The sequence below is a fragment of the Oryza glaberrima genome, chromosome 5 (assembly GCF_000147395.1).
Source record: "Oryza glaberrima chromosome 5, OglaRS2, whole genome shotgun sequence".
NCBI classification, from domain to species: domain Eukaryota; kingdom Viridiplantae; phylum Streptophyta; class Magnoliopsida; order Poales; family Poaceae; genus Oryza; species Oryza glaberrima.
The window spans coordinates 25,660,680-25,687,118 of NC_068330.1; the positions used below are offsets into that span (position 1 = coordinate 25,660,680).

At 43.2% G+C, this 26,439-nt stretch overlaps 4 protein-coding genes, 1 long non-coding RNA gene and 1 pseudogene across 7 annotated transcripts; 4 read left to right on the forward strand and 2 right to left on the reverse strand.

The window, feature by feature from the left end:
- The first annotated feature begins 6,072 nt into the window (after positions 1-6,072).
- On the forward strand, positions 6,073-8,283 carry LOC127774311 (disease resistance RPP13-like protein 4). The gene is made up of 4 exons (XM_052300537.1): positions 6,073-6,501; positions 6,654-6,833; positions 6,915-7,645; positions 7,749-8,283. Exons 1-4 carry the CDS (start codon positions 6,073-6,075, stop codon positions 8,281-8,283), a joined length of 1,875 nt encoding a protein of 624 aa, XP_052156497.1.
- Positions 8,284-10,458: 2,175 nt separating this feature from the next.
- LOC127773286 (probable protein ABIL4) lies at positions 10,459-13,393 on the forward strand. Of its 2 annotated transcripts, XM_052299326.1 has the most exons (10): positions 10,459-10,939; positions 11,074-11,156; positions 11,724-11,874; positions 11,968-12,067; positions 12,145-12,225; positions 12,323-12,395; positions 12,514-12,569; positions 12,716-12,804; positions 12,966-13,162; positions 13,247-13,393. In XM_052299326.1, exons 1-9 carry the CDS (start codon positions 10,820-10,822, stop codon positions 13,125-13,127), a joined length of 915 nt encoding a protein of 304 aa, XP_052155286.1. In that variant the 5' UTR covers positions 10,459-10,819; the 3' UTR covers positions 13,128-13,162; positions 13,247-13,393. The 2 variants fall into 2 exon arrangements, with proteins under 2 accessions (XP_052155286.1, XP_052155285.1); XM_052299325.1 differs by having other exon boundaries at positions 12,966-13,393.
- A 332-nt stretch (positions 13,394-13,725) lies between these two features.
- Positions 13,726-17,875, reverse strand: LOC127773284 (calcium-dependent protein kinase 15). The gene is made up of 8 exons (XM_052299324.1): positions 16,949-17,875; positions 16,452-16,595; positions 16,131-16,283; positions 15,827-15,942; positions 15,560-15,727; positions 14,814-14,941; positions 14,623-14,722; positions 13,726-14,132 (listed from the first exon to the last, which is right to left on the reverse strand). The coding sequence occupies exons 1-8, from the start codon at positions 17,676-17,678 to the stop codon at positions 14,046-14,048; spliced, it is 1,626 nt and encodes a 541-aa protein (XP_052155284.1). The 5' UTR covers positions 17,679-17,875; the 3' UTR covers positions 13,726-14,045.
- A 2,038-nt stretch (positions 17,876-19,913) lies between these two features.
- On the forward strand, positions 19,914-22,918 carry LOC127774606 (uncharacterized). Of its 2 annotated transcripts, XM_052300875.1 has the most exons (5): positions 19,914-20,272; positions 20,362-20,457; positions 20,696-20,871; positions 22,505-22,658; positions 22,745-22,918. In XM_052300875.1, the coding sequence occupies exons 1-5, from the start codon at positions 20,198-20,200 to the stop codon at positions 22,871-22,873; spliced, it is 630 nt and encodes a 209-aa protein (XP_052156835.1). In that variant the 5' UTR covers positions 19,914-20,197; the 3' UTR covers positions 22,874-22,918. The 2 variants fall into 2 exon arrangements, with proteins under 2 accessions (XP_052156835.1, XP_052156836.1); XM_052300876.1 differs by having other exon boundaries at positions 22,505-22,849.
- A 670-nt stretch (positions 22,919-23,588) lies between these two features.
- Positions 23,589-26,318, reverse strand: LOC127772936 (uncharacterized; annotated as a pseudogene).
- LOC127772937 (uncharacterized) lies at positions 24,356-25,551 on the forward strand. The gene is made up of 2 exons (XR_008017482.1): positions 24,356-25,242; positions 25,326-25,551. It is a non-coding gene; the product is annotated as an uncharacterized LOC127772937 (long non-coding RNA).
- Positions 26,319-26,439: the final 121 nt, after the last annotated feature.

Below are 26,439 nucleotides of genomic sequence, written 5' to 3' on the forward strand. Positions count from 1 at the left end.
CACTCGTGCGTACTGCTACTGCTAGCGTGGCTATGCGGCTGCACTTTGCAGATTCATTAGTAGTACTAGCGACCAGACATGGGAGCTCCAAGGTGAGCCTGTACTAAAAAAATTTGGTGTATTGATCAATTGATGTCATGTATTGGCTATCTCTATTTACAGCCTCATAGTTATTTACCTCTATATATTTATTATTTTAAATATATATTGACGCATCCCCGTATTGGTGTTTTTAAGAAAATGCCGTATCCTCGTATCCCCGTATCGCGTATCCGTATCCCCATATCTAGGTAACGTAGGTTTCTGTTTTCTCCATGTAAAGGAGGTGGCCAAGTAGCAATGGTAGTGGCAAAGTATACAAGCCAATTGATCAATTCAAATGGACCACCACCTCGATCAACCCTCTTAATTTGATTCTAGATGGGTACAGTGACAGTACATGGTCTTTTCAGACGACGTACATCCGTTCGTAGACTACCTCCACAACGGTTTTTTCCTTGACGGATAAAACACGACGACAGGAAGGAAATAAAGGTAAGAGAACCGAACCCATTCTCTGTCTGCCACTGTCAGGAATGCACCACGGGATTTCCGATCGAGATGAAAGAATTCTTGCTCTTGCCTGGCTAGAACGTCCTTTTGACGATCTGATCGATCGATCGATCCAGTCATATATGGCAGGCATGCTAATTAAGACCATATATAGTATATTCCATCCGTTCTTAAATATTTAACGCCGTTGACTTTTTTTAATCATGTTTGACCGTACATTTTTCTTAATCATGATGAAATATATTTTAAAAAATAAACGGTATCAAATATTAGGGACGGAGGAAGTATTATGCAACAACTAATGCCCGTATGTGATTAATTCAATTTCAATGCAAGCTGAGATACTCAGGCACTCAGCTTCTTCCACCAGCGAGCAACTGAGCGTTTCGTTCAGTGCAGTGCTCTGCCCTGCCTCTATTCCATCCACAAGTCACGACTAATACATGACACGAGATTATATTTGCTCTTTAGTGTGCATTTTTTGGACGCTCTAAATTAAGCACATATATCCTTTACTTTTAATTAAATCCTAGTAGTATAGTAGTATTGCCTATTGCCTAAAGAATTCTAAAAAAAGTATTCTTGAACTCTTGATACATATTTTTTTTTCTAACGCGCAGAAGAATTACTCGTTAATATACTAAAAGGGAAAATGGAAAAAGTGTTTGTTACACAACGGTCTTGATATATTAATTAAACTAGCATGGTGGCCCGCGTAGATTACGCGGCTAGTATCATTATATTTTCTCTCATATAATAGCATATATATATTCTTAATTTATTATTAAAATATATTCCTCCCTCCGTTTCTAAATATTTGACACCGTTGACTTTTTAGCACATGTTTGACCATTCGTCTTATTAAAAAAATTTATAAAATATGTAAAACTATAATATTTAGAAAAAAGTATATTTAACAATGAGTCAAATGATAAAAAAAAATTAATAATTACTTAAATTTTTTAAATAAGACGAATGGTCAAACATATTTTAAAAAATCAACGACGTCAAATATTTAGAAACGGAGGGAGTAAAATGACAACATAATTTTAAATTTTATACTAACTTTACCAAACTACAAATGTATAATATTCATATTGTATTGTATATACGTGATAATTATTAATTATTTTTAATATCAAATTTTAGTTATTTCTAAATTGTATTCCTATATAGACTCTACACTCATCTTCCAATATTCCTTATTTTTTAATTTTGAATTTTTGTATTTGTAAATTGTATTTATATAAATATTATTTATTTTTAATTCTGAATTTTTATTATTTCTAATTGTAATTATATGTGAAATCTAAACTCATCTTTCAATTTCGAATTTTAGTTATTTGTAAATTGTATTTCTATATGAGCTCTAAACTCTACTTTTTAATTTTATTATTTTTATTCTAAATTCTAGTTAATGCTAAATGCCTATATGGACTCCATACTCTTCTTCTAATGCTCTTTTTTTTCATTTCCGAATTTTTATTAGTTCTTAATTATATTTCTACATGGACTCTATACTATTCTTCTAATATTCTTTATTTTTGCTCCCTAATTTCAATTATGTCTAAATTGTATTTCTATATGGACTCTATACTATTATTTCAATATTCTTTTTTTAAATTTCGAATTTTAGTTATTTCTAAATTCTATTTCTAAATGGACTCTAACCTGATTTTAATTTTCCTTTTTTAATTTCGAATTTCCATTAATTCTAAATTATATACCGGCATGGACTCTAATCCCCTCTTCCAATATTCTCTATTTTTAATCAATGTTGATGATCACGGCGAGAAGTTTGAACGGCTATAAGTATTTTGGCTTGTTGAAGATTTTTGGCTTGCTTTGGTTAATTGTAAATTTGGAAACGGTGCAGAGTTTCTAGCAGTGGTGTGAACACACAAATTCCTAAAGCAATGTCTGTTTCCAATGTCCTAGTATACTTCGCTGAATAGTATACAAAACGGTGCAGTGTTTTTTTTTCCTTCTTTTCGTTTTTAACCAATCCTAATCTCGTTCCAAGGTACTGTCCGCTTCCAGTGTCCTATTATGCTTCGGTTTTTTCCTTTTTTTTTTCTTATTTTTCTGATTAATGTGAGATTTTCTAGGCCATGAGAACAAACGTGGAGGCTTCTTTTTTATTACTTTAATAAGTTAATAGATGGGTAAATCCCTGCACAACGATAAAGAAAGAAAACATCTTACATGACACACTGTTGCATGCGCTTGTTTGGCAAAAGCGAATTAAACAAGGGAAACGATGAATACAAATTCCGTTTTTCTTTTTTAATTTCTTGGCACGCACAAACTGACAGAAAGACATCCGGAGATCTTATATTAAACAGAAGGAAGAGCGAGTCGTTCAAAAAAAAAAAAGGATGAGAGCTTACAGGGTAAGGTAGCTATCAGTATCTTCAGAGACAACATATGAAATAAGAGAGAAGAACCGACAATTATTCAACTTGCCTTCTTCGGACTGATATAGGTATTGCAATGACCATTTGTTTACCTATCATTGCGACTATCAGGATTACAAAATCATTCAATCAATCTATAAATATTTGATATTCACGGATAAATCAGCACTGCAATTCTCCGAAAATAGCCTAATCACCGGTATCAGTGACTTCACTGAATTGAAAGAACCAATGGTAACTTGCCAGATGAATGCACAGAGATTTGCAGATAATCAAACATGCTGTCCATAGCTCTTGCACAATGCAGACTCCTTTGGTAGTCAATACCCTCCTTACATGAATAAGTAAAAAATTACACTACAATCTAGTACCATTAATAAAACAAGAAAGAAATATCCAAAGCATGGGGAGCATATGATTGAAAATTATCCCAGGTGCACATATATGCTAATAACAAATAACAAAGATTGTTTGGTGTACTTGGAATCAATCAAAAGAAAATGCACTATTCTCTTTTGATCACCAATAACAATTAGAGCATCCTTCTAGTGTTACTTGGATATCTGATCGTCTCCTCAAGCCCTTGGGAATGGATCGAAGTACAGGGCAGTCAGACATCCTCAATGATGTGAGACAAGGAAAACTCTGTAACCAATTCGGCAAGCTTTCCAGTCTTACATAGTTTTCTACTCTCAAGCTACGGAGCGATACAAGATATCTCATACCATACGGAGCGATACAAGAACAGACCTCAAGCTCCTGAATGTGCCTCAGTTCTAGAAGTCCCTTGCAACCATCAGATACTATGAGCTCCTGGCATAGAGAAAGCGAAATGCTCCTGACGCTTCGTGCCACGCCATTAAAACTGCCTCTTCTACTGTACAACAACCAGTTGTTCATCGACAAGCTTAGCTTCTGGAGATGCTTCAGCTCCATGCACAGTGCTTCAAACTTTGGGCAGTGAATGAGTGTTAGTTCACAAAGACGAGGAAACATGTCCTTCCTCTCACTGTGATGCCAGATTTCAAGGTTGTGCATGTGGGATAATATGAGCTTCTCAAGCGAGGGGAACGTGCCATTATCACCATAGAATGCATCATCAATGATGCTGACAGCACTCATTCCATTTATCTCTGCAGTCTTGAGGAGAGGTAACTGCCCCAGTGGTGGTAATTTCTGACATGCGTTCATATTGAATAGCTTGATATGTAGAAGAGATTTCAGGTATGGTTCCCTCCAAGTCATCCACTGGGGCAACTTCGCTCCGGGATAGGAAATAATCTGCAAGTTTTGTAAGCCATCACTGGGTTGAAGAGATTCGAGTACCTGCTCAGCATTTTCAACATATGTGTTCCACTGATATGATAAGGATACCAGGTCATGCTTGTCATTCAGAATTGCATCCTTAGCTTCTTGGACCTGCAAAACATTTTCAAGGAAATCCAATGCTAGTACTTTCAGCTTTTTAAGGGGCTTCAACTCAGAGATAGAACTTTCATGAGTGACCCCTATAATGTAAGCTGATAACACTTGAAGTTTGGCTAGCCTGGCAATGGCAGGAGGCATTCTAGTCAGTGATGAGCACTCTAATATGTTTACATACATAAGATTTTCCATTCGGCTCATTCCTTGCGGTAACCGAGAAAGGTAGTAACATCCTTGAAAATCTAATCTTTCCATGCGCACAAGGTTGCCGAGATCACTGTGAATTTCCACAAGTTTCTCACAGTGAGACAGGTCAAGAACTTCCAAAGAAGTAACCACTCCAAGAAAATTAGGCACTACCGAGATGTTTGTATAGGAAAGGTTTAGATAGTTGAGATCATGGAAATCTTTGATGGATTCTGGAACGGAGTCCAGGTCAGTTCGCGAAAGATTAAGGTACCTCAATTTGTTTAGATTACAGAACTCCCTAGGCAGATTCTTGATCCGAGTTGCTTGAAAGTCCAACACAATCAAGCTAGTACAGCTGCACAACTCCAGTGGAACCTCTTTGATATCACATCGTTTGTCAGCAGATAGAAGCATGTCTTCCACTGGGACTAGAAACAGTTTCTTCAGAGACCGCAGTTTAAACAAAAGCTTAGGAAACTTGCATGCTTTAGAGTCAACAAGTAGATATAGGTGGTTAGCCCGAGGATGAATCCAACATGTTTCCGGTGTAATCCTTGACCCAAAACATCCGTAAGGCCCACCCATATTGGCAATGGCATTGATACTCTCCAAAACAAAGTGTCGTTGAAGGCGCATAGTGTATACTTGTTTCGGGCTGAAGCTATTTGCTGGGTGAGGGTACCTCCATTAGAGCGGTCGAGCACAATCGCAGGTCGCCACAAACAGAAATGCGCAGCGCAGGGTCCTCGGAAACCCAGATGTCAATCAGTTGTTGGATGTCGAAGACGTGATCCCGCGGGTAAGGTGCACAATGCAGCAAGCATTTCTGGAACGGGCGACGAAGAGAAGTGAAACAGATAGTGATCCAGATGCCGAAATGGGGGCAATGAGAACAATGATCCTCAAAGTTGTCAAGGACATGTCTCCAAGCTTTTGCTGTAATTTCATCCCATGGCAGGAGCTCGTCGAAGTAGAGAATCAGGAAAGGAAGACCTTCGCAGCGGTGGACGAACCACATCTGCAGGTAATGCGGCGGGAACGGGAAGAGGCGCGTTGCTGACGAACAGCTGCCATGACTCCTCCGGCGACAGAGGCGGCACGACGAGTGGTGGGAGGGAATCGTCCAAGTGGCCACCGATCAAGATGATCGTGGATCCCGCCCTGCCGGCGCTAAGAACATCAAAAAGCTGTGCGAATTGGTGGCCGGCCGCTATCCCAAAAATCTTTTCGCACTCGCACATAGCTACCATCCGTATCAAACTTTTCGCCACCGAAATCATCGATGACGAACAAGAAAATGCAGGGGGAGAGGAGCACCTTGGCGGCGCGGGCGATGTCGTCCCTGTCCTGGAGGACGCAGTCCTCCTCCGTGAGCCATTCCACCAGCTGCAATCCCACCTTTTTGGCAGTGGATCGATCGGCCGCCGCCGCCACCGCCACCGCCACCGCCATTGACCACGCGGGGGCTGCCTGCCAGTGCCAACAAGCCATGTCCATGCCGCCGCTGCTCAATCGGCTCGACACCGTCGACCGCTGCTTCGCCGTGGCCGCGTTGTCGACGTCCGACTTAGGCGGCATCAAGCGGAAGCTAGGGAGAGAGATGAGGTTTCTTGAGCTCTGGTGGGACGAGATCAGGGAGAAGTTCTATGGCGAGTTCGGGCAAACTATCGAACATGTCTGGTTCCCGATAGGCGAGATCAGGCGCCAGTATCGCACTCTTGCCGCTTCGCAAGACACCGTCGAGATCCTCCATCTCATGGAGAGGATGCGAGACACGACGCACTCCCTGCTCAAGCACAACACTAGGCCGGGCACGGGCAGCGGCGGCGACGATGAAATGCCGCGGAGCTTCCGCGGCGAGATGATGATGATGAGCTCAGCCTCGTCTCCTTGCGGGCGCATCTTACAAGCATCATCCGTCTTCTCACGGACGCCATCGTCCACGAGGACGCGTGCGGGGCCAAGCTCCTCCTGGACAAGATCCGAGCCGACCTTGGACGCCTCGAGGGCGCGTTCAACGACATCCACCAGAGCGAGAAGACCATCTAAGGCTCCTTCGGCGCCGTGCAGCACCTCGTCGACGAGCTGCTGCTCGACGCCGCGGCCGCGCCGGTGGCCACCTCGAGCCGGCAGGACCAGCTCAGGTGTCTCATCGCCGCGCTGTCGTCCGTCGACAGAGAGGTCGCCGCGATAACCGACCGTGTCAACGACACGTTCCGCCTCTCCACAGCTGCCGCTGCCGCGGCCGCGGCAACGCCGGCCGCGCGCGCCGCCTCAAGTTGCTGGGGCGGCGCGCTAGAGAGCAGCTGGGAGACGCGGCGGCATCTGCAGCTCGCGATGGACAGCCTCGACACGCGGCTCAAGCGCTGCCTCCTCTGCTTCGTCGTCTTCCCGGACGACGCGGCGATCAAGAGGAGGCTGCTCATCCACTGGTGGGTCGGGGAGCGCCTGGTCGACTCCGTCGACCAAGGGAAGGAGGTGTTCGACGAGCTCGTGTCCTCGACGGGGTTCGTCACGCCACTGCGGCGACCGCACTGCAGCAAGGTCCACGGCTGCAAGATTCAGCCATGGGTTCGCGTTCTGCTCGTAGCCTGTGCGCGGAGGAACGCTTTCTTGGACCTCGACGCCAATGGCATGCCCAGGGACGACTTCGCCAGGACGCGCCGCGCCTGTCTCCGCGAAGGGAGGACGGTTGCCTCCGGCGCCGGCGCCGGCGGATTCCGTCGGGACGTGACGACGATATACAACGTCGACCGGCGGTACGTCGACCTGGACAAGTCGTGGTTCGCGCGGAAGGAAGAGCTGACCACATTGCAGCTCGGGACATGGAGGGACCACGGCTACGACCCCCGCGCGCACCACGTCGAGCTCATCAACGGCGAGCTCCTGCGCGGCATCGGCGCCTGTCGGAACATGAGGTACCTGAGCTTCCGAGGCATCTCCAGGATCGAGGCGTTGCCGGACTCGATCGGCGGCCTGTGCAGCCTCATCGTCTTGGACCTCAGATCATGCCACAACCTCGCGACGCTCGGCGAAGGGATCAAATCTCTCGTCTCGCTCGAGTACCTCGACGTGTCGGGATGCTACCTTCTCGGCGAAATGCCCAGGGGATCGGGAAGCTCTCAAAGCTGCAGGTGATCAAGGATTCGTGGTCGCCAACTCCAGCAACAAGTACCCGTGCCGTCTCAGCGAGCTGCGCGCGCTAACGAGGCTGAGGAAGCTGAGCATCGTGATAGGCCGGACGGCCAGGCCTGAGGCGGACGAGGTGACGGCGCTCGCGAGCCTCCCCGCGCTCCGGTCGCTGACGATGACATGGAGCGGGGTGTCACCGGCGGAGCAAGATGGTCGAGATGCAACTGACAAGGTGGCGTTCGCGCTCCCGTCTGAGCTCGAGAAGCTGGACCTCCGGTGCTTCCCGCTGCCGGACTTCCCACGGTGGGCGGAGCCTCACCTGCTGCCGCGCCTGGAGAAGCTGTACGTTCGCGGCGGCATGATCACCGGCCTCGGCGAAGGCGGCGGCGGCTCGGCGGTGAAGGTGCTTCGGGTCAGGTTCCTCAGGCACCTCGACTATTCTTGGGAGAAGCTGCACGACGCATACGGGAAGCTTGAGATACTGGAGGTGTGCGAGTGCTCCAACGTGCAGGCTTGGCCTGCTTGTCGTGGTGGGCTTGGGCTTTGGAGGAAGGGAGAAGATTGCTAGAGTTTTTCACTCTCTCCTCACCGGATCTGATCAACGACGATAAAATATTGTTGCGTCCAAGTATCCAACTGCCCTGAAAATAATATTTCTATGAGTTTTTTTTCACCCTTCTTCACTGTAAGGCTGTGTTCTTTGGTTGAAGCTCTCAACTCACCATTTAACAAGTTTTTTCAAAATGTTAAATGGTGTGTTTTCTTTAAAAAAAAATTATATACGAAAGTTATTTTAAAAATCATATCAATATTTTTTTAAAAAAAATAGCTAATACTTAATTAATTATGTGCTAATGAGTCATTCCGTTTTACGTGTGCAAGAGATTAGTTGCCAACAACAGAAAAAATGTAGCAACCTAAATGTACAATTGTTTACATATTTCCATCGATTCAGTGACGGAGCAAGGAATTTATAACCCTATAAATTGATTGTTGAATAGTATAGGAGAATATTGAACATGTTGTATTGAGCCTCAGGACTGGAGGCCCGGCAACCTTCCTACCCTCCATGGCGAAAGTTGACGTCAGGACCGACCGGCAGATGGTGGCGAGACCGAAGGTCAGGGCTGGTTCCAAGTGGCGTTGGCGCGCCGGTGGCGCGCCGGTGGCGGCGGCCTAGGCAGAGGAGGATGCCGGTCGAAACGGGTCTCCCCGTGCCAAGTGTCACGCCGATGATGGTAGCGTGACAACGAAGGTTGGAGGAGAAGGAAGACGAGCGGTAGACCGTGGGTGAGACGGGCGGGAGCCCGATGTTGTGGACACGGCCTCCAGATCAAGGTGGGGGCGTCAGGAGGCGTGGAGAAGGGGCGGGCGGTGGGCTCCGACAGGCGGAGGGCCGCCAACGTCGATGGTGAAGCGGCTAACCGGAGTCTCAGCTAACAACTGAGACCTAGTAGCATTGAAGCTCGGTCCACCCTGCTTTGTACGAGTGCATATTACTGACCAATGCGCCGCAATCAACAATTACGATGATCATGGTTAGGCTAAGGGTGTGTTTAGTTCACGCTAAAATTAGAAGTTTGGTTGAAATTGGAATGATGCGATGGAAAAGTTGAAAGTTTATGTGTGTAGAAAAGTTTTGATGTGATAGAAAAGTTAGAAGTTTGAAGAAAAATTTTAAAACTAAACTTGGCCTAAGTAATTAAGGTCCTTACATTGTAACCTTGAAACAGACAGGCCATTGATCAGTGGATGGTAAAAAAATGCTGAACCTAATCAGAGCATAGAAGGTGCGTCACACAGAAATTCAGTTGACGTGTTCACCCCCAGCATCTACTCTTGACCGGATCTGATCAACAAACGTTGCATCCAACTGGCCTGACATTAATTTCTTTTTGGGGCTTTTGTGTCCCCCTGCTTAACTCTGCACGTACAATCGTTAATGTAACCATGGACCAGTTGATGTATTTGATGAACTGCTTCAACAAAGTAAGTAAAACAACTGTGACTTGAACTACTCCAAAAGTTCAGTAGTAGCAAGGAGGTTTAGAGCATACTAACCTCTTCAGCACCGTTGATCTCCCTTCACTAATCTGCTCATAACTACAGCAGGATGGTCAAAATGCTGAAGATAAGCAGAGCATATATATGCACCGACGAGTATTTCTGTTTCTCACACACAGAGATATTCAGGTCACGTACATGACATGTTATGATTAGCTGCCCCTGCCATTAGGTGAAGCGAATAAAACCCCTGACCAAACCGACAAGCATTCATGGTCATGGGGTGCGCGACCGCTGCACCACACCACACCAGCTCACACTCACACTCACACTCGCACGCATCGATCTCATTCATTTCATTACTACCTGGCTCCATCGCATCAGCATGATATATGTGTAGTAGTGCAAGTTTTATACACACGCGACAAGGACGAGAATACATTATATGGGCATGATGTCCCAATTACGAGCGACTGTACGTACGAGAGACACTGACATTCAGATTCAGATCCCTCCTTTCCTTATCTGCTCAAAATTTACTGCCTTTTTTTTCTATCTATATCTTCAGTTTACTACTGTTAAGCCGTGTGTGTACGATTAGTACTGGTTTGTCAAAGATGAATGGAATAAAGCATGCGGTAATAAGGACAATGAGGTTAGGACAGCAAAGATCCACTACTGCTCAGTACAGTTGCAGGTAGAAAACAAAGCGATCGACCAACCAAACCAAACCAACAAACAAACCAATTAAGCTAGCTCTGATGATGAATGATGATGATTCCCCCGTGAGATTGCTACCTCCATTTGCTAAAGCCAATCCCACCGAGATCGCTTCTTCACCGGCGCTAGCTACCGTCGCCATCACCTCCTCCTCCGACGCGCCAAGAGAGACCCGTGCTTTCTTGCTGCGTGGTATATACAATTGCACACTTGCTCGAGCAATTTATTAGTAGGAGTAGTGTCGCTTCGTCCTCACTCTCACTCTCCTCCACTGAGCTAAGCTTAGCTTAGCTTAGCTTCTCCTCCCCGCTTCTTCTTCTTGCCCATCCCACTCGCCGGCCGCCGCCAACCGGAGAGGAGGCAAGAACGGTGGTGCGACAATGCAGCCGTTGCGGCCGAGCCCGGCGGCGGGCGGGTGGGCGGGGGTCGCCGGGGTGGGGCCCACCAACGTCGACGAGGCCTCCATGGAGCGGAGCAAGAGCTTCGTCAAGGCACTGCAGGTGCGTGCCCGCATTCCATCCCAGATCCCTCGCGCTCACAAGAATGTCTCGTTTCCTTCGCTTAATTTTGTCCATGGATCCGGCCGGTTCTTGGTTTGTGGTGGTGGTGATGCCTTGCGTCTGTGCGTGTGCAGGAGCTCAAGAACCTGCGGCCTCAGCTCTACTCCGCCTCCGAGTACTGCGAGAAATCCTACCTCCACAGCGAGCAGAAGCAGATGTGAGTGAGGTTTTAGCTCTTTGGTGCATTTTGTTACCACTTACCATTTTAATTTACAATCATAAAATCAGTGGTAAATTTGCATCTTGCATGGTATCTAGCTCTACTTTCGTCTTTTGTTTTAGGGGTTGAATTGAATTGAATCGAATCGTTGGTACATCGTGTGCTAGCAGTTAATTATATGATAGGTATTGGAGGCTAAAACCACCTAATAAGTGAAGGAGGACAGCAACATGTGTGGCAAGGGGACTTGATGTTGAGATGTGACAACAAAACAAACTCTACTGCCTAAAGAAGAATATAGGATGTCTGTATTCTCTGGAATTTTGGATTTATCTAACCACCATCTCTGTATACTACTAGTATGTACTACCAATTGGATTCAATTTGGAATTTTGCAGCCCACATGTTACTATTAGGGGCTTTTCTCATATTTGTTAATGTAGAAGAAATTCTGAAACATGGGTTCTAAAATGTTTATTTTAGAAAAAGACCATATGGTAATTCTAAAGCATTGTTTCTTAGTGCATCGTATTTTCATAATTTGAAGCTTTTCTGCTGATATAGGGTGCTGGAAAACCTGAAAGATTATGCTGTACGAGCTGTCGTCAATGCTGTTGATCACCTTGGTACTGTTGCATACAAATTAACGGACCTGTTTGAACAGCAAGCTTCTGAGGTCTCTACGGTTGAGCTGAAGGTTGCACGCTTAAACCAGGTAAAGCTATATCTGCTTTGCATGCAGTATGTGCTGATCAAACCATGACAATTTAACTGACAATATCAGTTTATCCTATCCTCCAATTTATAGCAAATCCTCACCTGCCAAATCTTCACCGACAGAGCAGGCCTCAGGCAGCAGAAGATTGGTGGAACAACTTTTAAACATCATAAGCACTATATCCTACCATGTAAGGATGTATACAATTAAGAACTTCTCCACTGTTTTTTCCAATTAAATGCTAATTATACTTACTTGCCAAGCTAGCTACCGGTCATAAAAGAACTCAAGCTGCACGCCTGCAAACAGACAATGGTCAGGATTCAAAACCTAAACCTTATCCTTCAGGTATGGACCTTCTTGTTCGTTTTTGTTCAGATTGCAAATTTTATGGATGCTACTTTTCATATGAACCAACAAACAACATTTCATATTTGGACTGCAGCCAAGACCCTTTCATGGCATCTGTCTTCAGAGAACAGCATTTCGACAACTGGAGCACAGAAATATACATTTACGTAAGATACTATCATTAGTTGTTTTGTTCAGTTCTGTTTAAATTGCACCTTTCTTCATTTACTAAGGTGCAATGGAGCTATTCTCTTCTGATCTATCTTCTTGTCATCTTTTGTGCAGACTAGGGGATACTATATCGTCTAAACCTGCATCAAATGGTTCCATGTACCTTCTAGGTAATCAAACACTATGCTAAATTGTGTTGTGTCTCATGACCATGATCTGATGATGGATGTGCGCATATCGTTTAACTGTAAAATAGGGGGATTTTGAAATATTCGTATGCCAATTGAGTGTTCCATCTAAATAATTGATCTTTCAGGCAAGGACATACCTGCTTCTCCCATGCACAAGCCTCTGCAACCGAATGGGAACACCAGTTTTGATGCTAAGAAAAATGTTGGTTCAAAGGTAAATAATTGGAATATAAAATAAGCTTAGTAGGAGTATGAATTAAAAACAAGTTAATATTTTACCGTCATACTTGTCTATATTCAGTAAAATGGGTTTATCCCCATATAGTTGTTTTGTTCTTTATGAAACCCAACAAAAGCAAATTACCATGTCTGCAGTTTCAGGACCAGCCTGGTTTCATGCATATCTCGACATTTAATGCATTGGACAAACCTAGAGGGCGTGAAATCCAAAAGGTTCCAGTTAGCACTAAAAGCATGCTAGCTACCCTCTTTATCAAGCACAAGTCAGCAAAGACGAGAAAGGCCTCAGTTCGATGATTAGTTCCCGTTTGTGTGTGTGAAGTGATATCACTGTAAAGTTCAAGCAAGAGGCTTATTGTAAATCTGATTTTCGCTTGTGCGGTTTAGAGCTGAATGTGTAAGTGTCAATTTTTCAGGTCAGCATCAGTGGTGCCATTCCTGTTGATGAACAAAATGTAGTAATTCTGCATCAGCGCCCAATCAGTTCCATGTTGTTGCTGTGCTATTCTGCTTCTAAGAAGCCTCGGCTTTCAGCAGACAATAAAATTCATATTCGAAATGGAGCTGCTGGCTTGTAGAGATACTTCTGATGTTCTTCGTATCCTTTTCAAGGGAGATTTGTACCAGATTTGCTGGCATATGGTCCTGTCATCGCGAACATTTTGTTGCGATCCAAATTCTGAAAGGTCAATTGGGCTGTGGAATCTGGCATTGAAGCAAGATGCATTGGGCTGACCATTAACGGATCCCCAATCCTCGCTTCAATAGTCAAATTCTTCTTAACCTTAAAACCTTCTCGAGTTATCAACTTATCTATCGTCAAAGAGTTCATTGCCAAATTCTTCTTCTGGCAAAGAAAAGTAATCAAATTTCGAAGCATACATCATCAGTTAAATTCAGCTTCACCAGAAAAGCGTTATCTTGCCTTGCCTGATATGATCAGTAGAAACTGTTTTACAGAGCTCTTTTTATCAAGAGACAGAAAACATAATGGCCAGAAAGCACAAGCATACATACACAAACGCACCACACCCACTTCAGAGAGCTATCCACCATGATACATAACGAGTCCAATATGCCTTGCATATACTTCATTGAATTCCGCCGATACGAACTGCTCTTGTAACATTTACAAAGATAATGCTCACTTCCCTAAGATGGAACCATATAGAATTTGTGAAAGGAAAAAAACTTCACAATAACTGTAGGAAAGGCTTAAAACATCCGCCGTCGATTTGGAACAATCTCAGGGCTGTTGTTCTTCATCATGGCAACAAACTCCTGGTAGTTAATTCTTCCATCCTAAGCAGTAAGTCAGGACACAGTATTTAGTAGGAAATCCATGCAGTTCCCGTTTTAATGTTCACTTTTGAAGAATAGCATCAGCAATTTTCAGTTATTCACCCACATCATGTATTCATGTTGGTAGAAGTATATTGCTTAGAGAAGGAATGATTTCTCGATAGCTAACCTTTTTATTTATCTAACAGGAACTCGATTATTAGAGAGCAGGATGGATCAAAGTTCACTAGCTTACATAGTTTAGTAATATAGTTAGATTTACCCTATGAAAATTATAATTAGCCAGCATCCATGATCTTAGAGATGGCTGAGCAACATTCAGCATACTTGAAAACCAAATCTCCTCCAATGTTTTCAAGATATTCAATGTAATCAATTCGATTATCCTGATTTAAAGGCCGCAGGAATGATTATTTTCATATTCTAAACGTTGATGACATATCAAAAAGTAATCACTGGAGTTTTCTAGGTATTTAGTGGAGTGACTCACATGGTCTGTATCCACTTCAGCAATTATTTCTTTAATTGTCGCTTCATCACCCATGTCGTACTTTGTCAGAGCTTCTTCCAATTCATCGACTGTTATGAACCTGTACAGAAACAAGCAAACAACAAACTAGTTAATCCAAAAGATCGAACCTATCAAAATGATTTTCAAAAAAATGACAGAAGTAAACTTACCCGCTGTGGTCCTTGTCAAAATATTCAAATGCTTTATATATGTGATCTTCCTTCTCTAATCTATTCATGTGCATCGTTGCTGATATAAATTCAACATAATCAATGGACCCATTTCCATCAACATCAGCCTATGCAAGAAGAAAATATTATCAGATAGGAAAGGAGAAAAGATTTATGAACAACAAGCTGAAACAGAAAATGTTGAATCTAACAGACAAGTTCTAGCTGTGGAAAAGTCAATTCCATCTTAACTCAGTATACTGTTTAAAGTCACAAAGTATGGTTCCATTTCTCCCTTTTCGGATATATGAACAGGACATTTACTAGGATGACACTACAATATTGGCACTGTTTGGATCCGGAGGGCTACTAAATAGCCCTCCGGAATCTTGCTATTTAGGAGTATTAAACGTAGATTACTGACAAAACCTATTCCATAACCCCTAGGCTATTTTGCGAGACGAATCTAACGAGGAATGTTAATCCATGATTTGCTACAGTGATGCTACAGTAGTTAGCCACTAATCATGGATTAATATACATCATTAGATTCGTCTCACAAAATAGCCTAGGGGTTATGGAATCGGTTTTATCAGTAATCTACGTTTAATACTACTAAATAGCAAGATTCCGGAGGGCTATTTAATAGCTCGGAGGATCCAAACAAGGCCATTATAGTGAACTACTGGCATTGGTACAGAATCAAGATATGAGCGTGCAGAGACAGAGAGAGAATATGAGCATACCGCTTCCATCAACTGCCTTAATTCTGATTCCGAAATTTTAGTGCCAAGCTTTGGTAGACCAGCTCTTAGTTCTTCAAGAGTTATCGTCCCACTGTTATCAGTATCTAAAGATTTGAACATTTCCTTTAAACCCACAATCTCTTCCTCTGACAAGTTCTCTGCAACGACCTAGCCATAACATAATAAAAGACAAGATTTATCATGTATTGCAGAATAAAGTGCAAAGCCATAGAGAAGAAATGCTTGATGTTCAAAACATCTTATTACCTTCAAGGCAACCTTCTTAAGTTTGTTCATTGCTCTGAACTGCTTCATTCTACTGATCACTGTAATATCAAGTGGTTTATCTGGGGCCTCTCCATCCTCTCTAATCCATGGGTGGTCTGTGTATTTAAAATATCAGATTAAGATACTATACACAGATGAAGATTTAGTTTGTAAAATCACCACAAATGCTTTTACTAATAATAGCAAGCAGTGCGCTTTAAAAGTTCCAACCACACATATGGGCAAATCAATTCGTAGAACCAAGATTGGCAACAAATAGCAGAGTTTGAAAATATCAACTTACTCAAAATTTCAGCAGCAGTTAACCGCTCCTTTGGGTCCTGCCGAAGCATCCGCTTGACCAAGTCTTTTGCACCACTAGATATAGAAGGCCATGGTTCAGATGAGAAGTCGATATGACCTTGCAGAACAGCATCAAATATACCGTCCTCGTTTTCTGGTAAAACCAACAAAGGGTCCATGTTAGGATAATGGTATCAAAATCTATTGGATGCTTTCTTGTATTGAACCTGGTTCTGGGCTTTCTTACTAAAAGCCTGATGACATAGTGATCTGCTCTATAAAAAAAACTTTTTGATGCAAAGAGCAGCGATATGTAATGTACCTGCCCAGAATGGAGGAACCCCTGATAGAAGGATGTAAAGGATAACTCCAGCACTCCATATGTCTGCCTCAGCTCCATATAGTCGTTTTAGGACCTCAGGAGCCACATAATATGCACTTCCAACAAGATCTCTGAACTGCTCACCTGCATTCCCACACCACCCCATCAGTTTGAACACACCTTGAGCACCCCATCAGTGCTACGATTCATGACATTTCCTCTCTTGTGGTCCTGAAACAAAAGCCCATGCCTTGCCTAACATGATGCACAGGCCTTTGCCGCTATATTTGTCCCTGATCCCGCTTTGAGTTGACCATGAGAGCGTAAATGAAGTGTAATCCGACAGGATACCATAGTCATCGCAGTTGGAAGGTGTCCACACAGAGAGCAGATGATGGCTAATAGATTGGTGGTGGATTTGGTTTGTGTAAATTATTTATATTAATTTGGAGGAAGCAGCAAGGAATGGGCAGTAGAAAAGAAAGATGGGAGGATACCGGGCTTGAAGAAGACGGAGAGGCCAAAATCGGTGGCTTTGAGCGGGGAGTCCTCGCGCTTGTTGAGGAAGAGGAAGTTCTCGGGCTTGAGGTCCCTGTGCATGACCCCCATGGAGTGGCAGCTGTGGACGACGGAGACGATCTCCCTGCAGAGGGCGGCGGCGGCGCGCTCGGAGTAGTGGCCCCTGGCGATGATGCGGTCGAAGAGCTCGCCGCCCTCGCAGAGCTCCATGACGAGGTTGACGGAGTGGCGGTCCTCGTAGGCGCCGCGCAGCTCGACGATGTTGCGGTGGCCGGTGAGGTGGTGCATGATGTGGACCTCGCGGCGGACGTCGTCGAGGTCGTCGGGGCGGGCGAGCTTGCGGGCGGCGATGGACTTGCAGGCGTAGCGTCGGCCGGTGGGCTTGTGGGTGGCGAGGTAGGTCACCCCGAACTGCCCCCGCCCCAGCTCCCGCCCGAAGGTGTAGGTCGCACGGACGTCCTCCATGGGCCGCCCCAGCACCCGCCCCACCCCATCCTCCGCCGCCGCCTGCTGGGGCTGGTGCCGCGGCGGCGGCGGAGGCTGAGATCGCGGCTGCTGCGGCTGCGGCGGCGGCGGTGGCTGGGGCTTGGGCTTGGGCTTGGGGGCCCGGGTGGTTTGGTGGTGGTGGTGGTGCTTGTGGTGTGGGGATGGGGATTGGGATTGGGATTGGTCGGGGGATTGGCGGTGGCGAGAGGCGCGGGCGCCCATCGGTGGCGAGAGGGGTTTTGGCTTTGGTTTTGGGGGTTTGGATTGGGGGGAGGAAGAGGGGAGGAGGAGGAGGAGACCATGACTTTGGCATTGCTCTGCTCTGCCGCTGCTGTATTATCAAATCATCGTCGACTACAGTCTCGTAGGGCGTTGGGTTTGCGCGTGGTTCCCTTCCCCTCCCCCGCGTGTCTCCGCGTCGGACGCCACCATTCCCCTCCGCGTGGGGACGGGAGTAGTAGGATTCAGCCGCGCGCGCACGGTCGCCGTTGTGTGCTGCGGCTTGCGACACGAGAGGGGAGGTTGACGGGCGATTTCTGGGGCGGCCGTGTCCTGCGCTCATTCGACGCCGCCGCCGCCACGAACCTTCCTCCCGTCCCGACCAACAACCGACACAAGACTTCTCTTATCAACTTTCCACCTCCTTATATTATTAATGAAAAATTAATGAATTCCTTTGCTCTGCTCTCACAGAGGGTCTTCCTCCTCCTCCTTCTCTCTTGCTTTTCAGCATTCATAACTTGCATGGACCGTCATCTCCGTCTATAAAGTTTTACTCCCTCCGTCCCAAAATAAGTGCAGTTTTACATTGTTTATGTTTAACTTTTGATCATTTATTTTATTTGAAATTCTTTAATGATTAGTATTTTTATTGTTATTAGATGATAAAACATGAATAGTACTTTATGTGTGACTAATTTTTTTTTCAAATTTTTCATAAATTTTTTAAATAAGACGAACGGTCAAACGTCGGACACGGTTACCCAGGACTACACTTTTTTTTTGAGATGGAGGTAATACTCTGTACTCAGTTGCGTCACTTTCTCTTAAGCCAGCTCGTGACGACGCTGACCAACTGCAACTTCATCACTTTCTCCCTCACCGTGCGTGCTCCCTCCTCGTTGGACCCACGCCACGTCACCACCGTACTAACAAACGTTTCACGGGGTTTCAGATTTTACTACAACAACTAGACCCTGTTTTCTACCTTCAACCACGTCCCCATTCTGCATTTGTTTGTCACTACTTGTCACGGAGCACGTACTTCATGGAGTTTATTACTACAACTACATCATTCATCTATTCATTCATTGATGGCCATCAAGACATCAAGAGGTACTTAGAGGGTGTTTGGAATTTTGGATCAGAGACTAAACTTTAGTCTATGTCACATCGAATATTTGGAGTATTAAACATATTTCATTAACAAAACTAATTTATTAACTTATTAAAGGAATAGAAAATGAAGCATCCACGTTCGCTCTCACGGCCTAGAAATTCTCATATTAATCGAAAAAAAAGAAAAACAGAGTCCATATAGAAATATAATTTAGAAATAGTTAAAATTCAGAATAAAAAAGAATAGAGTCCATATAGAAATACAATTTATAAATAACTGAAATTCGGAATTAAAAAAATAAGAAATATTAGAAGTAGAGTATAGAGTCCATATAGAAATACAATTAGGAAATAATGGAAATTCGGAATTAAAAATAAGGAATATTAGAAGTAGAGTATAGTGTCTATATAGGAATTTAAAACTAACTAAAATTCAAAATAAGCATAATAAAATTAAAAGTATGTTTTAGAGTCCGTATAAAAATACAATTTATAAATAACTAAAATTCAAAATTTTAAAAAAAACACATGGGAAGAAGAGTCTAAAGTCAATATAGGAATACAATTTAGAAGTACCTGAAATTCGAAATTAAAAAAATTAAAGAATATTGAAAGATGAGTTTAAAGTCCACATAGAAATACAATTAGAAATAATAAAAATTCAAAATTAAAAATAAATAATATTGAAAGAAGAGCCTAGAGTTTACATAGAAATACAATTTACAGATAACAAAAATTCGGAATTAAAAAAATATTGAAAGACGAGTCTAGAGTCTATATAGGAATATAATTTACAAATAACTAAAATTTGATATTAAAAATAATTAATAACTAACACGTATATAAAATACAATATGAATATTACATATTAGTAGTTTCGTAAAGTTAGTACAAAATTTAAAATTATGTTGTCAATTTAATATATTTGAATAATACATTGAGAAAACATATATGCTATTATATAAGAGAAAATATAATGATGCTAGCCGCACAATCTGTGTGGATGGCATGCTAGTTACATAAATAAGAGATAATTCGCGAGATATTTTACATCCGTGCTCGTTGCCTCCCCCATCGGATGGCTTAAATCCATTTGGCAAAAAAGGTTGTGTTCGATCCCCAACCGCGATGTGCTAGGGTTTGGAGGCCCGGTGCTCAATCCCATCTTCCCTCCGTGCAGCCGCTAGGATCAGTTTTATCTTCTTTCTTTCTTTCTTTCCGTGTCATTGTTATTAGATTAGATTCTAAGTTCCCTGTTGAGATTCCTTGCTGCTCATGGGGGCCTGCCGAAAACTACCTCACCTGATTACGTTTTGTTTTTGGTTTTAGCCCCTTATTTTTTTTATATGCAGATAGCGCTCGCCGGAAATTCCAAGCAGTATATAGAATTATAGATCGCCGACATGTGTAGGCGTTTCTTGTTTCAGGAATTCTCGTCCGTGCTGTCCAGATCGATGCCTAATCGTCCTACCTCCGCTGTATGTATACACACTCCTCCAAATCTTTCAAATTTCTGGTTTTTCTTTCACAGCAGGGAAGAGCATAATTGCTCTTTTCCTCCTCTCAGGAAGGAGGAGGCGTTTCTGCTATCAACAATGTTTTTAATGGAGCTCTCCGTCGTTTTAGCACGGTGATTCCCAATAACCATGGCCTTCCTGTTTCTGTAAGTAGCTAATAGTACTCAATTTCTTTGCTAGCACTAGTTTTACACTTTCAAACCGGCCAATTTATAATTCCTTTTCTTTTTTAAAAAAAAGAACAAGGCGGTGCCTTTTCTTTTGTTTCCTTTCTCACATCTATGCAATTTTCGATAACTTTGATTTTTCCACAATATAAGAGTGAACTTGTATGCCTTTGTTGAAAAAAAAATATTAATTTCCTTGTACTGCCTTCCAATGCAGCAAGCAAAGTGCCTGAATTCTATTCAAAGCCCTAACGCAGCTACCAAAGCAAACCACCCAACAATTGGTGTGGTTCCTTTTGCCAGCCGGACTTTCTTCTCTTATACAAAACCCTACCACCTGCCTTCTCTGGGTGAAACCAATTACCTGGATTATGCAGCAGCAGACTTTAAAGCGTAAGTCTGAGTACTAGCCTGTATCAGTTTACTTCCTGTTACTTGAATTGATGTGTTTATTGTTGGCTTAGCCCGAATCTTGTTCTGCTATAGATAAACTAAATTTCAGCTTATTATTTGGTCTTTTCTTTATTTGCGGGATGCATTTGAGAGCATATATTGTCATTGTAGTTCCCGTTAGATCTGGTTACAGGGACGGCTGTTAAGGAGTTACAGGCCAGATGATGATTGTATTTTTTTGTTTGTTAATATATGAGCAACTCTAATAAAATTTTAGTTCATTAGTTGGATCCTTCCCATAGTACATGATTGTAGGAAAGCAAATACTAGTAATCTAGGTCGATCAAATTAAACATAATCGAATGAAAGAACCTGTTTACAGGAAAAAGGTGAACTTTGCTCCCCTGAACTTTAGCTATGGGAATTTTTGCAACATAGGTTCTGATCCCGTCTATCATCCCATAAACTTTCAACTTAGAACACAGCTTGTACGACAGGAAGCAAAAATGCCAGTTGTTTTTAGGGATTAAAACAAGCTATATCACTTCTTTTAGTGAAATAGTTTCGCAGTAGAAAAATGGACTGATTTTTAACTTAATTATGGGGCATGAGCATCCGCATGTATAGTTTCTCCTTTTCTGGTGGACAGTTGTTATTCTTTTTTCTGGAGAAATCTCCAGTTCAATTAAACCTATGAAAACTCAATTTTTCTATGTTCACGAAGAAATTATTAAAGGTAGGGATAGGCATGGTCTCTTTCTCACCAAATTTCTAAGACCAAACTCAACTTCGTTTGGAAGATTAAAAGAAGACAAATTCTGCATGAAACTTTCCTATCACTATCCGTTCAAAGTTTGTATTTCTTGTATCTTGCAAGCAAATTTGAATTTGGTGTTGAAATTTTGTGGAGATATAGACCATGCCTATACCTACCTCTAATATTTTATTCACAATTTTTTTCACGATTGTAGAGATCTTTTACGTCCTGTTTTAAGATGTTTGTATCTATTGTTTTCACTTGATCCTCTTAAGGTATGTTTGGTAGGGCTCCAAATTTAAAGCTGGAGTTGTGGAGGTGGGAAAAGGTAGCTCCACCCTTCCTATGTGTATTATGGAGCAGATCCATTGTAGTAGTGTTTGGTTCGGCTCCAGCTCTATTGAACAAGGATCTAGGAGTTGGAGTTCTGCCAAACAACCCCTTATACTAGTGTGGAATATAAAAAATGACACTATTTTGCCTTCTGGATGAATTCGATAGACAGTCAAATAGTATGTTAATGCAGCTATGTCCAAATCGATTTGAATTCTGTAGTGAGTTACTCCCTCCATCTACTTCTGATAATCATATTTTATCTTGGCACACAGACCAACGATAAGTAATTCTACTTATCATCTAGTTAAACATGCTACTAGTCATTCCTCGTAAACAAGCGATTAATTAATATTTACATTTCTCAATACTCATGTAACCAATTATGTGTGTAAGAATAGAGAGTCACGCATTAAATCTGAGAAAGCCATTAAGATGATAAGTTGTTGGATTGAAATATGCCTATCAAAAATAAATTTTTCAGATTTGAAAATATGACTATCAAAAGTAGATAGAGGGAGTACTATGTTTTATGTGGTGCAGGTCGGAACATGCTTTCAGAAGAGGCATGAGGAATATAAGGTTTGTCATTGCTGTTAATGCCGCTATATGGTGTTCCAACATTTACTATATGATCGTCAGCGCTGCCATGGTGATAAGTCCAAAGATGAAAGTAGGAACTTCCAGGAACCATGAGGTGGGCTAGTTTGTGTTCCCCTAATTGTGCTTTAGACTGCACTGAACAACTATATATTAAGTCTATATCCCTTGAACTCCGTACAGATCAAATATGGAGCCTGGAATATTTTATTTGTTTTATATGCTGAAGTGATACGTGCAATATATATATATTATTATTACAAGGCTTCTGTTATGGATATTACAGAGAGTCATCTCGGTGGGATGTACTAGAAAGCAGGGGTGGTCTGTTTTGTTTATTTTGAATGAATGGGTTTATTGTTGGCTTATTGTAAATTGCATTTCAGCTTATTCCATTTTTATTCACCCGCTTTGCATTTTAAGCATATTATGTCGTTATGGTTGCTCTATTGTTTTTTTTTTCTAAATTGGGCCCTTTCCCTTCTATTTCCTCCATCCCACAATATCATAAATTTTGTTGGACATTAAACATGTTCAGATTCGCCAACTTAGATTGTTATATTACAGGACAAGGAGAGTATAAAATTGAACTTTACATCATTACAGACGGACAGGAGTATAAAATTGCATCAGGGAGAGACGAAAGGGAGGAAGAGGCTGACGAGTGGACCCCACACTGTTTTCCACCTAACTTTGCCACGCGGACAAAAGTGGCAAATAGTTAAGACCATCTTTTAAGAAGGGCAAAAATTAAGTGTAAACCTAAAAGGGTATTTAAATAATTACCAAACCTAAAAGTGGCAAATAGTTAAATTCCCCTGTATCAGCATACAGTTACTGGTTTGTCTCTGCCTCTCTGCACGTTATCAACACCGTTCGAGGACATATTTTTTTAGAGATAATAAATAGATAAAAATCTAGCCTTTGGTTCAACAGAAGCTAGCTACATTAGAGTTGGATAACTCAAGGTGCTTAATTATACACAACAGCTGCCCATACACATTACCAAGGATAATCATAAAGGTTGGTTGCATGTTTCTCATATCGATCGCCGGTGCTTCTAAACCTCATCTTCGTCAATTCGACGCAATCATGCCGGCAACGAAGTAGCCTGAAACAACGGCTGAAATAATCACAGCCAAGTTCAAACGTCTGTTTGCTGTCTTGAGCCTTAAGTTGTTATATGTCACATAAAGGCAGGGGCAGCAAAATGAATATAGTCAGCATATATATCATAGAGGAGACGTTATCGAAGTATATAGATAGTTGGAATATGTATATATACCCTGAGTTGGCCTTGTACTCACGAACCAGGTCAGATAACTCTTTTCTCTTCTCAAAAACAAGGCGTGCCTTTACTGGATCAGCGGTTTTCAAGGCCTCTTCAACTAGATGGAAAAACTCATGTTCCTTCAGCTCACAACGCCTCTTGATATCCATTCGAGCATCCCTAGATTCTGAAGAAAAGCCATGCTGCGGAATAACATGGTAGATTATGTTAACATTCCATTGGCCTTCGCATTCGATACATAAACTATGCATCATACCAAGCTAAGCCCAAAAAAACAGATAGTCAATATACAAGCATTTGAGTCAAGCAAATCACTGTGTGTGACAGCTCTTTTGCGCACCCCTAGGCCCTAGATGGTAGGGTCTGACTGCATACATACTGGCTGACACACCAGAGGTACAAAAGTTCTACACACAAGGAAGAGTAATCTGCTCGGTGACTATACAGTACACAGCCTATTTAAGGGCATTAGCAATGCGCCGTCGTGAAACCAAGGAGCCAAGTCTCCACGTAGGAAAAAAAACAAGGAAGCTCCCATCTCTCCAACGCATGCGTAGCCTTGGATGGTCCATCATCATTTTTTTTTCCTCACGTGGGGCCCACGACGAAAATCACTTTCCCCAACCATCCTTTTCCCCGAGCAAATCGCACCATCTCCCGTGCCGCCGCTCCTTCTCCAACCTCCACACCACGGCCACTTCAGATGAATCCAGGCGCTGCAGCTTCCTGTCCTCCTCCTCCCGGCGGCGCAAATCGAGGCGGGACGGGGCCGACGAGATCCCAGAGGGGGCAAAGACCGGGATGGGCGAGATCGAGGCGGCCGGCGAGCTCCCGGCGACATGGATCGAGGCGGCCGGCGAGCTCCTAGCGACACAAATCGAGGCGGGACTTGCCCGACGAGCTCCCAAGGGGGTGCAGATCGGGATGGGTAAGGTTGAGGTCGTCGTCGCCGTTGTTCGCCTTTGATCTATGATCTTCCTGCTACGCCTCCCACTCACCTCTGCTTGTATCCATGGCTCCGCCGCCACCGCTGGGCTCCTGCTCGAGCTCCCGGCGAGGGCCGTGGGGGGAGGGGCGAGGCCACGACCTCCACAACGCGGCCGCGCCGTTCTCCCCCACGCCGCGCGCCCTCGAGTTGTCAGAGAGTTGCAGAAGAACGAGTGTCCAAACAAGGCTCCGCGGACTTCGTTTTGGAGCGCGCGATGTCTAGGTGGCTGCGAATCTCCGACGTGTCAAGGATTGGCCGAACGGCACGTCGGAGCATTGTGAATGGCCTAATGGCATGGTTTACTGTTACCCAGTGAATATCTGCCATCAGGTGCAAGGCTTTACAAGGAGGAGAGGGGCTGATCAAATAAAGCATCCAAATACGATTCTGTCATGTTGCCAGGTGATGAAAAATTTAAAGACATGTTGGAAGTGCCACCTTAGAGGAATTAAATAATCTTACTGAGCTGTTATCCCCTTGTGCAGGTCTGCTAGTTCAAGCATCCGAATGTACTGCTGCCATATTTAAACTTGAAGCTAACAAGGAATGATAGATACTTGATATGAAATTGTGCATTAAGAAATATATAAGACAGGTCAATTGTTTCCTATTTTCAATGCACCAAATTACGAAAAACAGAATTTGGTAGTAGAAGAAAAGGTAATTTTGGAGGCTCTATGAATTTACCAATCAACAATGTTCATTTGGGAATCTTGTGTCCAGATAACTTCAGGGCCTCATCGTTTGGCATATTCATATACTTATCAGCTAAAATTTGAATTTTCAACATTAAATTTGGAGCTGATTTTAGGGTTTTTTCATCGAAGTTTATTTTTCAGCCTTTGCTTTTAGATCGCTAAGAACACATATATAAAAGTTTTATTTACAAATTGATTTTCGTTTGCAAATATGCCATTTGGCATATTTAGAAAATATTGCCAAACGATGAGGCTGTCAATCTTTTAAGACGAACATGATTTTCTGGCAGGTTCTTACCCAAAAAATTCAGGACGCAATCTAAAAGAAAATAACATTGTATACTTAACTGGTTTAGAGTTGACACTTACACACTACTGCTAAAAATGCAAATACTCCCTTCTCAGTATCATCATTGCAAGCTAGTTTGAGGAGATTAGGCCCTGATTGAAGTTACTAACATGTCTATCACTCTTTCAAGCACACAAGTTAGCTACATGCATTTGTACTTTCAAGGAAGGAGCCAACCAATTTAAATTACCAATCCAATTGCTCTACAGTTGGATTTCAAGCATGGTTTGGATTGTAGTAACAGATAGAGCATGCATTAAGTGGGGGTACCTTGCTGTTTTTTAGGCAGCAGATGCAGCAGAGTTGATGAGGCGCCGGAGGAGGGGTCCGTGCTGAAACCCTACCGGTGAAGCCGCCGCACCCATACCGGGAGACGGCGAGGCCGCCACCGTCGCCGAGAACGCGCGGCGCAGCGCTACCCGTGCCGCCATCGCTGTCCAACTCCAACACCCGCTGCTTCTATTCTTCTTCCTCCCTTTTTTTTCCTTTGGGAATTGGGACGCTTCCTTCCTTCGTAAGCCTCTCCGCGTACGGGCCGGCATACCAGGTTCG

Excerpts from the sequence above, each read along its gene's own strand:
- LOC127773286 (XM_052299325.1), top strand. The coding sequence starts at position 10,820 with ATGCAGCCGTTGCGGCCGAGCCCGGCGGCGGGCGGGTGGGCGGGGGTC. Across the intron at positions 12,068-12,144 it reads TAAGCACTATATCCTACCAT|CTACCGGTCATAAAAGAACT; the intron begins GTAAGGATGTAT and ends TTGCCAAGCTAG. Across the intron at positions 12,805-12,965 it reads AGAAAAATGTTGGTTCAAAG|TTTCAGGACCAGCCTGGTTT; the intron begins GTAAATAATTGG and ends CCATGTCTGCAG.
- LOC127774311 (XM_052300537.1), top strand. The coding sequence starts at position 6,073 with ATGTCCATGCCGCCGCTGCTCAATCGGCTCGACACCGTCGACCGCTGC. Across the intron at positions 6,502-6,653 it reads GCATCTTACAAGCATCATCC|CACCTCGTCGACGAGCTGCT; the intron begins GTCTTCTCACGG and ends GGCGCCGTGCAG. Across the intron at positions 7,646-7,748 it reads AAATCTCTCGTCTCGCTCGA|CAACAAGTACCCGTGCCGTC; the intron begins GTACCTCGACGT and ends CGCCAACTCCAG.
- LOC127773284 (XM_052299324.1), bottom strand. The coding sequence starts at position 17,678 with ATGGGCGCCCGCGCCTCTCGCCACCGCCAATCCCCCGACCAATCCCAA. Across the intron at positions 15,943-16,130 it reads AACTGCTGCTGAAATTTTGA|ACCACCCATGGATTAGAGAG; the intron begins GTAAGTTGATAT and ends TTAAATACACAG. Across the intron at positions 15,728-15,826 it reads TTAAGAAGGTTGCCTTGAAG|GTCGTTGCAGAGAACTTGTC; the intron begins GTAATAAGATGT and ends TGTTATGGCTAG.
- LOC127774606 (XM_052300875.1), top strand. The coding sequence starts at position 20,198 with ATGTGTAGGCGTTTCTTGTTTCAGGAATTCTCGTCCGTGCTGTCCAGA. Across the intron at positions 20,273-20,361 it reads CTAATCGTCCTACCTCCGCT|GAAGGAGGAGGCGTTTCTGC; the intron begins GTATGTATACAC and ends TCCTCCTCTCAG. Across the intron at positions 20,872-22,504 it reads GCAGCAGCAGACTTTAAAGC|GTCGGAACATGCTTTCAGAA; the intron begins GTAAGTCTGAGT and ends TATGTGGTGCAG.